The sequence below is a fragment of the Heterodontus francisci genome, chromosome 14, assembly GCF_036365525.1.
Source record: "Heterodontus francisci isolate sHetFra1 chromosome 14, sHetFra1.hap1, whole genome shotgun sequence".
NCBI lineage: Eukaryota > Metazoa > Chordata > Chondrichthyes > Heterodontiformes > Heterodontidae > Heterodontus > Heterodontus francisci.
The window spans coordinates 47,812,898-47,830,422 of record NC_090384.1 but is presented as its reverse complement, the minus strand read 5'-3'; the positions used below and the strand labels follow the sequence as shown (position 1 = coordinate 47,830,422).

The window sequence follows — 17,525 nt, the reverse complement described above, 5'->3', positions numbered from 1 at the left end:
CTTAGCTTACTTTGGACATGAAAAACATATGTCATTCCTTTTATTAAAATGAGCTCAGGGAACAAGCAGAATAAATTGTCTGCAGGGTAGGTGAGAGAAAAGAAACGACCACTAAGAAATAAAGCTCTCCACGCCATCAGCGGGCAGACTCTGGGAGATCAGGCCATGAGCGGCAGGCACTGGGAGCACAGGCCATCAATGTACAGACACTGGGCCCTCACACCATCAATGTACAGACGCTGGGCCCTCACACCATCAGTGCACAGAGCTGGGCACTCACACCATCAGTGTACCGAGACTGGGCACTCACACCATCAGTGTACCGAGACTGGGCACTCACACCATCAGTGCACAGAGACTGGGCACTCACACCATCAGTGTACAGAGACTGGGCGCTCACACCATCAGTGTACAGAGACTGGGCGCTCACACCATCAGTGTACTGAGACTGGGCGCTCACACCATCAGTGTACTGAGACTGGGCGCTCACACCATCAGTGTACTGAGACTGGGCGCTCACACCATCAGTGTACCGAGACTGGGACCACACACCATCAATGCACAGACGAGGACCACACACCATCAGTGTACAGATACTGGGACCTCACCATCAATGCACAGACCTGGGCCCTCACACCATCAATGTACAGACACTGGGACCTCACACCATCAATGTACAGTCACTGGGCCCTCACACCATCAATGTACAGACACTGGGCCCTCACACCATCAATGTACAGACACTGGGCCCTCACACCATCTATGTACAGACACTGGGCCCTCACACCATCAATGCACAGACACTGGGACCACACACCAGTGTACAGAGACTGGGCGCTCACACCATCAGTGTACAGAGACTGGGCGCTCACACCATCAGTGTACTGAGACTGGGAGCTCACACCATCAGTGTACTGAGACTGGGACCTCACACCATCAATGCACAGAAACTGGGCCCTCACACCATCAATGCACAGAAACTGGGCCCTCACACCATCAATGCACAGAAACTGGGCCCTCACACCATCAATGCACAGAAACTGGGCCCTCACACCATCAATGCACAGAAACTGGGCCCTCACACCATCAATGCACAGAAACTGGGCCCTCACACCATCAATGCACAGAAACTGGGCCCTCACACCATCAATGCACAGAAACTGGGCCCTCACACCATCAATGCACAGAAACTGGGGCCTCACACCATCAATGCACAGAGACTGGGACCACACACCATCAATGCACAGAGACTGGGACCTAACACCATCAATGCACAGAGACTGGGACCTCACACCATCAATGCAGAGAGACTGGGACCTCAAACCATCAATGCACAGAGACTGGGACCACACACCATCAATGCACAGAGACTGGGATCTCACACCATCAATGCACAGAGACTGGGACCACACACCATCAATGTACGGATACTGGGACCTCACACCATCAATGTACAGATACTGGGACTTCACACCATCAATGCACAGCCACTGGGCCCTCACACCATCAATGCACAGATACTGGGACCTCACCATCAATGTACAGACCTGGGCCCTCACACCATCAATGTACAGATACTGGGACCTCACACCATCAATGTACAGGCACTGGGACCTCACACCATCAATGTACAGACACTGGGCCCTCACACCATCAATGTACAGACACTGGGCCCTCACACCATCAATGTACAGACACTGGGACCACACATCATCAATGTACAGATACTGGGACTTCACACCATCAATGCACAGACACTGGGACCGCACACCATCAATGTACAGATACTGGGATCTCACACCATCAATGCACAGAAACTGGGCCCTCACACCATCAATGTACAGACACTGGGACCTCACACCATCAATGTACAGAAACTGGGCCCTCACACCAACAATGCACAGAAACTGGGCCCTCACACCATCAATGCACAGAAACTGGGCCCTCACACCATCAATGCACAGACACTGGGACCTCACACCATCAATGCACAGACACTGGGACCTCACACCATCAATGCACAGACACTGGGACCTCACACCATCAATGCACAGACACTGGGACCTCACACCATCAATGCACAGACACTGGGACCTCACACCATCAATGCACAGATACTGGGCCCTCACACCATCAATGCACAGAAACTGGGCCCTCACACCATCAATGCACAGAAACTGGGCCCTCACACCATCAATGCACAGAAACTGGGCCCTCACACCATCAATGCACAGAAACTGGGCCCTCACACCATCAATGCACAGAAACTGGGCCCTCACACCATCAATGCACAGAAACTGGGCCCTCACTCCATCAATGCACAGAAACTGGGCCCTCACTCCATCAATGCACAGATACTGGGCCCTCACTCCATCAATGCACAGATACTGGGCCCTCACACCATCAATGCAAGGAGACTGGGACCTCACACCATCAATGTACAGATACTGGGGCTACACCATCAATGCACAGACTGGGACCACACACCATCAATGCACAGAGACTGGGATCTCACACCATCAATGCACAGAGACTGGGACCACACACCATCAATGCACAGAGACTGGGACCACACACCATCAATGCACAGAGACTGGGACCACACACCATCAATGCAGAGAGACTGGGATCTCACACCATCAATGCACAGAGACTGGGATCTCACACCATCAATGCACAGAGACTGGGACCTCACACCATCAATGCACAGAGACTGGGACCACACATCATCAATGTACAGACACTGGGACCACACACCATCAATGTACAGACACTGGGACCACACACCATCAATGTACAGACACTGGGACCACACACCATCAATGTACAGACACTGGGCCCTCACACCATGAATGTACAGAGACTGGGCCCTCACACCATGAATGTACAGAGACTGGGCCCTCACACCATCAATGCACAGAGACTGGGACCACACACCATCAATGCACAGAAACTGGGACCTTACACCATCAATGCACAGACTGGGAGCACACACCATCAGTGTACAGATACTGGGACCTTACACCATCAATGCAGAGAGACTGGGACCACACACCATCAGTGTACAGATACTGGGACCTTACACCATCAATGCACAGACTGGGACCACACACCATCAATGCACAGACTGGGACCACACACCATCAGTGTACAGATACTGCTACCTTACACCATCAATGCAGAGAGACTGGGACCTCACACCATCAATGCACAGACTGGGACCACACACCATCCGTGTACAGATACTGGGACCTCACCATCAATGTACAGACCTGGGCCCTCACACCATCAATGTACAGATACTGGGACCTCACACCATCAATGTACAGGCACTGGGACCTCACACCATCAATGTACAGACACTGGGCCCTCACACCATCAATGTACAGACACTGGGCCCTCACACCATCAATGTACAGACACTGGGCCCTCACACCATCAATGTACAGACACTGGGCCCTCCCACCATCAATGTACAGACACTGGGACCACACCATCAGTGTACAGACACTGGGACCTCACACCATCAATGCACAGACACTGGGACCTCACACCATCAATGTACAGACACTGGGACCTCACACTATCAATGTACAGACACTGGGCCCTCACATCATCAATGTACAGACACTGGGCCTTCACACCATCAATGTACAGACACTGGGCCCTCACACCATCAATGTACAGACACTGGGACCACACCATCAGTGTACAGACACTGGGACCTCACACCATCAATGCACAGACACTGGGCCCTCACACCATCAGTGTACAGACACTGGGCCCTCACACCATCAGTGTACAGATACTGGGACACACCAATGTACAGACACTGGGCCCTCACACCATAATTGTACAGGGACTGGAACCACACACCATCAGTGTAAATACACTCTGACCTCACACCATCAATGCACAGAGACTGAGAGCTCATACCATCAGTATAGACATGGGACCTCACACTGTCATTGACACAGCTCCTAAAATTGCAATATAATAACAGAGGAGAAAAATTTTCATTCACTAGACACAGAACAAGTGTGGCACTGTTTTTAATACCACTTCTGAGATCCACTCACCATGAACAAAATATCCTTGTTCCTGCCAGATGAGAAAAGCATCCCCCAGAGCCGAAAATATTAGGCCTGCCAAGATCTTCCTTGCGCTGGAGCGTGTTCCCAAGAAGTTGATTCCATGAGCCAGCAAGAATACCCAGAGGCAGAAGATAGGCAGGCATTTGATCAGTGCACTGAACCATGATGGGCTGGAGGTTGGCAGCCAGAGGACGAAATATACACAGGTGGCCTTAAGGAAAGGCACCAACTTAGGCCCCTCATTTTTAACCTATACATTGTGGTAAAAATAGAGAGGACACAGTCAGTCAGTCTTCATACTGAAATCAGACCCTCTGTATAGTTGCTTTCACAGCTTCTTTTTTAACTCAGAATTTTTTTGCAACCTATCTGGTCTTTATCTTATGGTTTTCTCTGGTCATTACTCCAATTAATTTCCTGCTCCTATTCTTTCTGAGCTGCAAGTACCCTGTCCAACACACTCTTCCTCCTCATTGTGCTGTAGGTGAGAATCAGAACATCATTTCCTCCTGTAACTCATTCTTTCCCAGGACCCCAGACTGTGGAATTGCTTACCTCCATTACTCTTCCCTCCGTCTTAACACTACAGGTTTTTAAAACCCAATCTTGGTGTCACCTAACTGCTCCTTCCTGATTTACTAGGGGTAATTTTCTGTCTTTGTGCCTCCAGCAGGGCGTCCCGGGAAGCATAACAAAAACTGGAGCGCACACTGCTCATGATTTTCCAACCATTAATTAAATGTTCAGAACACTACGTGTAGCACAAGCCTCCTTTTCCCATATATGCTTCTGGTAGGCAAAGCTTCTCACCAGAGATAACAAACCCTACTGCTTTCTCTGTTAAGCCCCATTTTTAACACCTACAGCATGTGGGAAGAATGGGGAGGTTGGGCAAGGGTCATGTTCGCTGGGCCATGCCATTGTGAACCCCGGACCATCTTAACTCCCTGGTTATGTTCGAAGCGAAGGTCCTGTCTGGACCCAGCAGAATCAGTAACAGGCATGAGAGGGATTTCAGGCAACTCAAGGGAAGTGTCTCTGGCAGTAAGGTAAGTGGGTGGGAGGGGGTCTGGATGTGATTGCAGTCATGACAGTGGGTGAGACCAGGGCAGGGGCAACCAAAGATTTCCAGATCCCAGAATCAATCCCCAAATTGTGCTGTTCTCAACCTGGGCAGCTGTCGGGCTCTACAACGGCCTCGCTATAGCCTAAGCGGGAAGAAAAGAAGTCAGTCAGATTACAGCTGCTGATCACTTTCCCACTGGAAAGTCTATGTGTGCGGATTTGGCCAAGGATGGGACTGGACCCACCTGTGATCCCCATTGTAATTGAAGGATGTGCCAACTCACACATGTTGAATCTAGTACCAGAGTGGCCCTGACACCTGTGCAACTGTACCCCAGCCAAGGTGAGCACCTTCAGGACCGGAGGGGAAAAAAATAACACAAACTCTCCACACTTCTCCATTAGGAGCCATAATTTAATTAATAATGCTGCATACTGCCACAGAACTAGAGCTTTGATCAATGCCTTGAGAACAGTACCACCAGTAAATATTTTCCACTTTAGACATTTCTCCTGCTCCCTTCAGTTGTTTTTTTTCCAGGGTTATCATATTGTCTTTCATTTCCATGGCAAATTGCTGACTGCTCAAGCTCTGTCTATATTTTAGACTACCTTCACAGAAACCACAGGGCTGCCTGCTGCGTATCAGCTGTCTGTGGAAGTCTGAAGTTTCACAACTGGGTTGAGGAAATGTCACATGGTTTCACCCATGTGCAAAACACCAACACCAAAAATCAGTTAACCCTCTTCCACCAAAACAGTACGAACAGCTTCACAGAATTGCCAAAAATGAGCTTCCACCATCAGTATGAGTTGTGTTCATTTTTACCATTTGCCCATCCAAAATATATACAACAGTATAAAGCTTTCTATTGTCATGTTGTTCAGTTTAATTGCTCCCTTAGCTCACATGCCCAAGGCATACAAATAGAAACTTGGACTAATGCCAATCCATAATGGCGCTCTCTCTCTCTGCACTTGCACTGTGTTACCCCTTTTTAAGTTGAATGCTCATCACACGAGATCTGCGCTGGCTATTAAATGTGCAATCTGGAGAAATCACAGAGTAAAGTGTAGTGTACATGAGAATTACTTTTAAAAGCAGAATTATCAGAAAGATGAGAGGACAAAGACTGTTAGGAAGCCTAGTTATGAAGGGATTCTGGAGGGAATGATTTTAGAAAAACTTTCTCTGAACCAAATGGTGAGACGTCTATTTTCGCATTTCAATCACAGAATAAAAGTTGAATTTTTTCTTTGATTTCCTGGAACATGCAGACCAGTCAGAAATTTGTAGATCCACAATATTTTGGAGTCTGAGGTCCCGTTATTTCCATACAGGCTGTGCTATTTAAACAAAGGAGTGTTGTTGATGAGCAGAAATTAGAATATCTGACACTAGGTGCATCCCTGGAAAATTACAGAGCCCCATCTTCCCCCTTTTTCACTGCAACCATATCAAGCATGCCCCAGGTCAGGTACAGCATGGCTAGATGCAGAATAAAGCTCACTCTACACTGTACTATCAAGCACTCTCAGGTCAAGTACAGCACAGATTAACTGCAAGTAAAGCTTCAATCCCTTTGCCCCAAAAGGTGATCTATCCCCAACCTCAGAGTAGCATTCCACCTCCCACACCAGCTATTGTTACAGCTTCTTTCAATAAAACAAGCACCCTAATGCCAATTTATGTTCAAGTTTTGTACCCACAATGAATGGACTTGAGACATCCTATATGAATTTGTCATAGCTCCTTGTAGCCAGAAAGGAGACTTACATCCAAGTCAGACTGTGACAGGAAGGGACAGTGAGTACAAATCCAAGAGTAAATCAGCAGACAAGGCTAGAGGTTATAAAAATAATAGGACAGAACTAAAGACTCTGTATCTGAATGCACATAGCTTTTGAAACAAAACAGAAATAAATAAGTACAATCTGATAACCATTATAGAGACACAGCTGCAGGATGACATAAATTGGACATGTATATTGAAGGGTACATGCCATTTAGGAAGGATTGGAAGTTAGGAAAAGGTGGAGGGATGGCTGTTAATTAATGATGGTATTAGCACAATAGAGAGGGATGACCCAAGTTCAGGAAACCAGGATGTTGTATCGGTTTGGGTAGAGATGAGAAATGATAAAGGCAAGAAGTCACTTGTGTGAGTGGTGTACAGGCCCCCTAACGGTAAGCACACAGTAGGACGGGATATAAAGGAAGAAATAATGGGAACTTGTCAGTAAGGTACGGTGATAATTACGGGGGATTTTAATCTACATATAGGCTGGAAAAATCAGATGGGCAAAAGTAACCTAGATGAGGAGTTCATAGAATGTTTTTGCGATAGTTTCATAGAACAGCATGTTCTGGAACCAGAGAGCAGGCTATACTAGACCTGGTATTGTGAAACAAGATAGGTTTAATTAATGACCTCATTGTGAAGGCGCCGCTTGGCAGCAGCGATCATAATATGATTGAATTTTGCATTCAGTTTGAGGGAGAGAAGAGTGTGTCTAAGACTAGTATTTTAAAGTCAAATAAGGGCAATTATGATGGCATGAAAGCAGAGCTAGCTAAAATGAACTGGCAAATTAGGTTAAGGGATAGGTCAATAGAGAGGCAGTGGCAGACATTTAAGGGGATATTTCAGAATACACAGAAGACATTTCAACGAGAAAGAAAAAATTCCAAGGGGAGGGCCCGCCATCCGTGGTTAACTAAAAAAGTTAAAGATAGTATCAAACTTAAAGAAATAGCATATAATTGCACAAAGATGGGTGACAGGTCAGAAGATTGGACAGAATATAAAAAACAACAAACAATGTCTAAAAGATTAATAAGGAGGGAAAAATTAGAGTATGAGAGAAAGCTAGCTAGAAATATAAATACAGATAGTAAGTTTCTATAGATATTTAAAAAAGAAAAGAGCTAAAAAAGTGAGCATTTGTCCTATAAAAAGTGAGTCTGGGGAATTAATAAGGGAAAATAAGGAGATGACAGATGAATTGAACAGGTATTTTGCATCAGTCTTCACCATAGAGGATACAAGCAACACCCCAGAAATATCTGTAAATCAGGAAATGGAAGGGAGGGAGGAACTCAAGAAAATTACAATCACCAAGGAAGTGGTACTGAACAAAATGTTAGAGCTGCGGGCTGACAAGTCTCTGGGTCCTGATGGACTTCAACGATGGTCTTAAAAGAAGTGGCTTGTGAGATAGTTGATGCGTTGGTTTTGATTTTCCAAAATTCCCTAGATTCGGGAAGGTTCCATTAGATTGGAAAATAGCAAATGTACCTCCTTTATTCAAAAAAGGAGACAGAAAGCAGAAAACAAGAGGTCAGTTAGATTAACATCTGTCATTGGGAAAATGTTAGAAGCTACTATTAAAGGCATTATAGCAGGGCACTTAGAAAAATTCAAGGTAATCAGACAGCGTTAACATGGTTTTGTGAAAGGGAAATCACGTTTAACCAAATTATTGGAGTTCTTTAAGAAGTAACATGTACTGTGGATAAAGGGGAACCGGTGGATGTACTGTATTAGATTTCCAGAATACATTTAATAAGGAGCCACATCAAAGGTTATTGCTGAAAATACAAGCTCATGGTGTAGGGGGTAATATATTGGCATGAATAGAAGATTGGCGAGCTAACAGGAAACAGATAATAGGCATAATGTGTAACAGGGATAATGCTGGGGCCTCAACTTTTTACAATTTATATAAATGATTTGGATGAAGGGACCGAAGGTGTGGTTGCTAAATTTGCTGATGACACAAAGATAGATAGGAAAGTAAATTGTGAAGAGGATGCAAGGAGGCTATAAAGGGATATAGGTTAAGTGAATGGGCAAAGACCTGGCAAATGGAGTATAATGTGGGAAAGAGGGAAATTGTCCACTTTGGTAGGAAGAATAAAAAAGCATATTATCTAAATGGTGAGAGATTGCAGAGCTCTGAGATGCAGAGGGACCTGGGTGTCCTAGTGCATGAATCACAAAAGGTTAGTATGTTGGTACAGCAAGTAATTAAGAAAGCTAATAGAATGTTATCATTTATTGCGCGAGGAATTGAATTCAAAAGTAGGGAGATTATGCTTCAGTTACACAGGGCATTGGTGAGACCACATCTGGAGTACTGTTTACAATACTGGTCTTTTTAAAGGAAGGATGCAAATGTGTTGGAAGCAGTTCAGAGAAGGATTACGAGACTAATATCCAGAATGGGCAAGTTGTTTTATGAGGAAAGGTTGGACAGGCTAGGCTTGTATCCGCTGAAGTATAGAAGAGTAAGAGGCGACTTGATTGAAACATATAATATCCTGAGGGGTCTTGATAGGATGGATGTGGAAAGGATGCCTCCTCTTGTGGGAGAATCTAGAACTAGGGGCCACTTTTTAAAAATAAGGGGTTGCCCACTTAAGACAGAAATGAGAATAATTTTTTTTTCTCTCAGCAGGTCATGAGTCTTTGGAACTCTCTTCCTCAAATGGCAGCGGAAGCAGAGCCTTTGAATATTTTGAAGGCAGAGGCAGATAGATTTTTGATAAGCAAGCAGTTAAAGATTATTGAGGGTAGGCAGGAATGTGGAGTTGAGGGTACAATCACATCAGCCATGATTTTGTTGGATGGCGGTGCAGGCTCAAGGGGCTGAGTGGCCTACTCCTGCTCCAAATTCGTATATTCGTATGTCTAAGCCGAATTTTAATCTGAGTCCAAGAAATGAAAGACTAGTGTTTAACCAAATGCATCACTTAATCTACTAACAAAGAACAAAGAACAGTATAGCACAGGAACAGGCCATTCGGCCCTCCAAGCCTGCGCCGATCTTGATGCCTGCCTAAACTAAAACCTTCTGCACTTCCGGGGTCCGTATCCCTCTATTCCCATCCTATTCATGTATTTGTCAAGATGCCTCTTAAAAGTCTCTATGCCTTCTTGACCACCTTATCCACCTGCGTTGCCACTTTGTGACCTGTGGACCTGTACGCCCAGATCTCTCTGCCTGTCAATACGGCTCACCGGCCTATAATTTCCTGCACATTCATTAATTCTGCATTCCCAACAGGAAACTGCTCAAAGGACTACAACAACAACAATTTATATTTATATAGTGCCTTTAACGTAACAAAACATCCCAAGATGCTTCACAGGAGCATTATAAAGCAAAACATGACACCGAGCCACACAAGGTGATGAGGGCAGATGGCCAAAAGCTTGGTCAAAGAGTTAGGTTTTAAGGAGCATCTCAAAGGAAGAAAGGAAGGTAGAGAAGTTTAGGAAGGGAATTCTAGACCCGAGGGCCTGGGCAGCTAAAGGTACGGCCAATGGTGGAGCAATTAAAATCAGGGATGCTCAAGTGGTCAGAATTAAATGAGCACAGATATCTTGGAGGGTTATGGAGCTGAAGGAGATTACAGAGATAGGGAGGGGCAAGGTCAAGGAGGGATTTAAAAACAAGGAAGACATTTTTTAAATTAAAGTGTTGTTTGACCAGGACCAACGTAGGCTGGCGAGCACAGGGGTTATGGGTGAATGGGACTTGGTGCAGTACGGAAATGGGCAAAGTTTTGGATGACCTCAACTTTATGGATGCTAGAATGTGGGAGACCGGCTAGGAGTATATTGGAATAGTCAAGTCTAGAAGTAACAAAGACATGGATATGGGTATCTGCAACAGATGAGCCAAGGCAGAGGTGGAGTCAGATAATGTTGCAGAGGTGAAATGGGCAACCTTAGTGATGGCATGATTTAGTGTCAAAATCTCTTCTCAGGATCAAAAATGACACCAAAGTTGCGAATAGTCTGATTCAGTCTCACACACTTGCCAGGGAGAGGGATTGAATCGGTAGCTTGGGAACGGAGTTTGTAGCACAGACCGAAAACAATGGCTTCAGTCTTCGGGGGCGGCACAGTGACTAGCACCGCAGCCTCACAGCTCCAGCTACCTGGGTTTAGTTCTGGGTACTGCCTGTGCGGAGTTTGCAAGTTCTCCCTGTGACCGCATGGGTTTCCTCCGGGTGCTCCGGTTTCCTCCCACATGCCAAAGACTTGCGGGTTGATAGGTAAATTGGCCATTGTAAAAATTGCCCCTAGTGTAGGTAGGGATGTGAGAGGGAAAATGGGATTAATGTAGGATTAGTATAAATGGGTGGTTGATGGTCGGCGCAGACTCGGTGGGCCGAAGGGTCTGTTTCGGTGCTGTATCTCTCTATGGCTCTTAGCTGGAGGGAATTTCTGCTCATCCAGTAATGGATATCAGACTAGCAATCTGATAATTTAGCAACAGAGTAATAATACAATCCATAGAATATTCTAAGTTAAGTTCTCAAATCGTTCACATTTCTATTGGTCTTACTTTTGACCCCAAAGGGTGTGTGGTTTGTTGACTTAATATACAATGTTAGAGTGCTGGGACAGAGTTTTGCACCTATGCCTTCCTGAAACAATTCACCACAATACCGTGAGAGCACACCAGATGAAAAAAAGAGGGGCAGTGTTAGAACCTCTTGAGCATGTCCTAATGGCTGGCTTCCAAGCAGGATACCACAGGACAGATTATCAATATCTTCTTGCTGATCTTGATATGATGTTTTCCCTACAGAGTCCAAGATGATGTTTAAAATTGCAGAAGACTAGCCATCTGGGACTGGGTGCCACAGTGAATTAGTAACTATTGTTCCACTTCTGGAAACAGGGTTCAGATCATGCCCAGACTGGTCAGATGAAAATCCCTCTCTCTGTCTGCTATAAGGAACCTACCTGAATAAGCCAGTTCCTAGTGGGCACAGGTCTACAGAACAAAACCAACTCTAATATGGCACTTGTTAGCAATCTCACCCAGAGGCCAGAAGATGAATGATGTGACAAATGGAAATGGCACAGTAGGAATGCTTCTTCTGAGATTGGGGGTGAAGACACATTATTGTACAAAGTGTAGGGAACATTACTCTGCATTTATCTTTACTGTACCTGGGAGTACTTGATGCTAACACGACAGGAATGGAAAGTGTTCCATTCTCGATCGCTCACTTTGATGAGCACAAAATTCACCACAAAAACCCTCACCAACAAAAGAAAGACATACTGAGAAAAATAGTTATTTTGGTTTTGAAGGCCTTATGATGCTTTACTTCCTACTTTATATATTTTAAAATCACATGTATATAGTACCTTTTACTTTGAAATATAACAAAGTGTTTCATACAATAAATTACTGTTGAAGTGCAATAACTGAGGAAGAAAATATAAAAAGCAGCAAAGATGCAGCCAGCAGCTCAAGTAACCCCCATTGCCCCCCCACCACGCCCACCTCCCTCCCGCCAATGCCCCAAGCAAAAAAATCACAACTTTCTATCAACCAGTTGTTACAACCGAGGCAGAATGAGTGCACTGTCCCACTTCTCCACAGGTCACAACATAGATTTTAAATTTTCCCACTTACCGATATGGTGAATCATATACTCCCAGAATAGAACACACTAACCAAGTTTTTTTTTAAATGAACAACAAAATTATCAGTTTATTATAAAACAAGTCTTAACTAGTAATGAAGTAAAGCATAAACACACAAATTGAAATTTTAAAGTCCCCTTTTTACCTTAGCCCCTTACACACACACACACATACATACACCGGTTAACTGGGGAAAAAAACAGGGATTTTGGTTCAGAGCTCTGTTACAGACAAAAAAACACTTGGGTTGGATACTTGCTCATTTCTGAGGAAAACAGCAGATGAGAAATGTTGTTCCAAAACTGGCATACAGTCTAACGTCCGAGTACACGTAGACAGGTCACTGCGATCTTTTAGAAGAGTTCGTTTCAGGTGGCGTTGAGAAGTAATGTAGCAGGCTTTTTTTCAAAGACAGGAGACTAGATGAATTGACACAGTGGACTTCTCAGGGTCTTTTAGAGAGCTGCTGGAAAGCGAGCTGGGTTGTGGTCTTCTTTCCTTCCTTGACACTTCTTCAGCAGTCTTGGCTTTATCTCATTCCAGAAGGTAAAACACACGGACACTACAACCAAAAGCTTGAGAGTTTTCTACCCCCTCAAGTGCGTGCTGCTGCTCCCGAGCTTGCCTATCAAGGGGCGCCTGTCACTTCTCTGCCCACATCTTCCCCTGTTACCAGGGTTTCTATTTTTAACTTGAGTCATGTGACAACCAGTAAACATTGTTGCCAAACCAGTCCTTTCTGCGTCTCCTTGACGACTCTCTTGAAAAAAACTGGTCCAACATTTCCTCAGTTTGTCTATGAACCTCAATACCAGCCAATACACTGAATGACAGGACGTGAAACTGTGCCTACAATTACCCACACAGTGAGCTCCTGATTTCAATTATACTACTACAGATAGATCCCAAATTAAGGAAAAGCACAAATCCACAATACTACAAAACTAAACAACAAGGTGTATCTGCTTATTGAATCTCATCCTTCTGGTGCTCCAGCTCTCCCAGCCCAGCATCTAACTGCATTCTGAACATTGCTACTTTTTTTTTATTGTAGGGCAAGGCATATCAAAATATTCCAAATATGTATCACTCTTTTAACAAAAAAGTCCCTCTTAATATCTGTTTTAACTATAAGTTAAGTATATCTTTAATCCTACCAGCCTGACTTAGTTTGAAATAATATGCTGGGTTTACCTTACCTATAATTTAAATGGGTCGATCGTTCTATTAAATAGCTTAATTTTCACAGACCTCTTTTTCTGGAAGCGGGGACAACACTGCCTCATGATTTTCTTTTTATGGAGAGCAAGGTGACAGAACAGTCCTGAATCCCAGCTGAATGTGCCAAGAGTGGAACTGCAGGGTATTAACCTTGCTAAGGGATGAATTTAGGCTTCAAATAAAGCTTAAGCTTTATTATGCGTGTTACAGCTGTAGGCCATGCCATCAGACTTAACAGCCTCCTCTCAGTGAATGCACCATAACAGCCTATTTCTAATCACTGAATACAGACAGTTACAGCGAAAAATGACATGAATCCAAATGTTTCTTTTATTATGAACTATCTCATGGGAGCTGGCAGATTGTCCCTTGAGGGAGCTGCTGTCTCAAACTACCAGTTCCCAGTTTGTTGTTGTCATATCACAAGTCCAAGGATACTAAACAGGAATTTGACAGGAAAGCATTCTAGCAGCACAAAGATGGTCAGACTCAAACAACAGATCTGGGGAGACTTTGTCTTCTATATCCAAGAGGGCTGGCAAGTGGCCAACTACCTGGACTCCATCAATACCGCTGGGACCTATACAAAAGCAAACCGGGAATGGCCCACTCTACGGTACAATGCTTACAAGAGAATCGGAGTGATCCTGCAGTCCAGTTATTAGGCCAAAGTAGTTTTGTAGATGACAAAACCAACTCTGCTTAAGAACTGAACACCCATCTGAAGTATTTCCACTCATTTCAACTACACTTAGTCAGACAGAACAGGAATATATCAAGTTCAATTCCTGGTGCGTGCAAAGTTAACTCTCCCAAAATGGTGGTACTGATGCTGCAATTGGCCTCAGCACTCTTGAGATAAGGAGCAAAAATTAGCCATGGTTCCCTGGTTTGCACTCCCCATCGGCCAATACTTATTATCCAGACCCAAACGTGAAGAATGGGCACTTGGCTGAAATACTGGAGAGCTGCTGGAGTTCCCTGTACTCCAGGATTGGTCAGCACCTCCAGGAGCAGACAGAAGAATACTAGGTAGAAAAATCCTACTCTAGAATTTCAAAAGGATTCTCAAATTGTGATTGTAATGCAAACATCAAGGCGTAAATGCTATCATTATATCTCGACTAAAAACTGCACAGTAACGTAAATAGTTGACAAGGCAGCACAGTTTTCACCAGCACTAACAGAACCTGTCCCCTCTCCCACCAAACTATTCTCTCCTACAGCTCCCCTCAATATGGAAACTGGTCCTAAAAAATTGGGAATTAAAGACAAACGGAAAGAAAAAGCAATAATTTTTCTTAGAAGTCATGGAACTGGGAGGTTTTTTCCTTTTTTTGTTTATTCTCGGGATGTGGCTTCACCAGCAAGGTCAGCAAATATTGCCCAGCCCGAATTGCCCGAGAAGATGGTGGTGGGCCGCCTTCTTGAAACGCAGTAATCTGTGTGGTGTCCCATATTGCTGTCAGGCAAGGAGGTTCAGTAATTTGGCTCAGAGGCAATGAAAGAACAGCAATATATCTTCAAGTCGGGGTGATGTGTTACTGCGGGGGATCGTAAAGGTGATGATGTTCCCATGCAGCTGCTGCTTTGGCTTTCTCGGTGACGGTCAATGTATCTGTAAGGCACCACTGAAAACGGATGGCATACTCACCACTCATTTGATAGGTGCAGCCCCAACAACATTGAACAATCCAGGACAGAGCAGGTTGTTATATTGGTGACTCAGTGTCCACCCCTCCACTACTGGTGCACTTTGGCATCAGTATGGTACTATCTACAGGATGTACTCTACCAACTTGCCAATTGCTCCTTGACAGACATTTCCACAAAAGCAGGACCAATCCAACCTGGTCAATCACCGCCTTATCAGCCTGCTTCCAATCATCAGCTTGAGACTTCCTTAAAGCCTTGGTCCAAGCATAAACACAGACTTGATTTCCATTGGTGAAGTGAGAGTAACAGCTCTTGTTCTCAGGGCAGCAATCAACTCAGTGTGGCAGCAAGCAGCCCTAGTAAAATTGAAATTATAAGGGATTGGGGAAAACTCTCCAATTTCTGGAGTCATACCTAGCACAAAGGAATATGGTTGTACATGTTGGAGGTCAATCATCTCAGTCCCAGGACATTGTTGCAGACATTTCTCAGCACAGTGTCCTAGGCTCAGCTATCTTCAGATGCCTTCAATAATCAAAAAGCTTGACACCATCTAGGACAAAGCATGCTGCTTGATTGGCACCATCCACTAGCTGAAACATCCATCCCCTCTGCCACTGGCGCACCATGGCACAAGTGTGTACTATCTATAGGATGCATTGCAGCAATTTGCTAACGCTTCTGCGAGAGCTCCTCCCAAGCCTGCAACTTCTACCACCTAAAAAGACAAGGGCAACAGGTGCATAGGAACACCACCACCTCCAGGTCGCCCTCCAAGTCACACACCACCGTGAATTGGAAATATATCGCCATTCCTTCATCGCTGAGTTGAAATCCTAGACTCTCTATCTAACAGCACTGTGGGAGTACTTTCACCACAAAGACTGCAGTGGTTCAAGAAGGCGGCTCACCAGCACCTCAAGGGCAGTTAGGAATGGGCAATAAATTCTGGCCTTCACAGCAATGCCCATCTCCCACGAAAGAAAAAAAATCAATTTATATGACATTCAGCTCTTGTGTTCATATCTGGGTCAAGAAGGCTGTGACAAGGTCAGCAGCAGTTTGATTCTGGTAAAATCTGAACTGAATGTCAGTGAGCAGGTTATTGGTGAGTAGGTGTCACTTGATGGTACTGCTAATAACCACTGCCAATGCCATTTTGGACAGATGGGGCTGCAGCAAGTAGGTTGCCGAAGAATAAATGACGTGGTTTGGAGTCCTTAATGTTTGCTGAGTCTTTATATTCTAAATGCTCAGCTATTTATAAATTGCACCTCTTGATATGGTGAACTCATTTTACCTCAGTGTTAATTTTTTTTCCCCAATTTAAAATTACAACAATGAAGCTCCTAATTTATTAATGTGCCAGTAACCTGAGTACAAGTTGCTGAATGTAATACTGCTGGTTACTGGCTCTGTCAGCAACATACACTGGCGTCACTGGCACTTTAAACATACCAGGAGATGCAATGCTGTAATTTCAAACTCTAATTTAATATAGAAAAATGATTTGAACAGTTCTTTTGACAATTATACCTTATATGACTGTACTAGAACCATTGTTGTAAATACTAACATTAAATAAAAAAGATATTAATTACCTAACCACAACGTAACACGCAGCTGAAGTGAAACAGAAAATGTTGGACTCAGCGGGTCAGGCAGCCTCTGTGGAAAGAGAAACAGAGTTATTGTTTCAACATTAACTCTTTCACTCTCCGTGGATGCTGCCTAATCTACTGAGTGTTTCCAGCATTTTCTGTTTTTATTTTAGATTTCCAGCATCCGTAGTGTTGTGCTTTGGTTAATGCCCAACTGTTTCACTAGGCTAGGTGAAAAATCAGGCAAGAGAGCTTGGTGTGCATTAAATATTATATAATCACTATAAATACCCATGCAGCACATGGGCGATTGAGACGAAACACAGTAAACATTTGTGAAACAGAATAAAATACCTGACTTGTTTTACCAAAAAATGTCGATTTTTTTAATGCTACATAAAATACTAAAATTATATTAATGATTTGTTGCC

At 44.3% G+C, this 17,525-nt stretch overlaps 1 protein-coding gene across 3 annotated transcripts in view; it reads right to left on the bottom strand.

The window, feature by feature from the left end:
* The window catches only part of tmem86a (transmembrane protein 86A), a 32,335-nt gene that overhangs the window by 13,684 nt on the left and 1,126 nt on the right, over positions 1-17,525 (bottom strand). For all 3 annotated transcript variants that reach the window (XM_068046181.1, XM_068046182.1, XM_068046183.1), the window contains exon 2: positions 4,080-4,344. In XM_068046181.1, the coding sequence (XP_067902282.1) occupies positions 4,080-4,344 (265 nt within the window). The remainder of the gene's footprint in view (positions 1-4,079; positions 4,345-17,525) is intronic.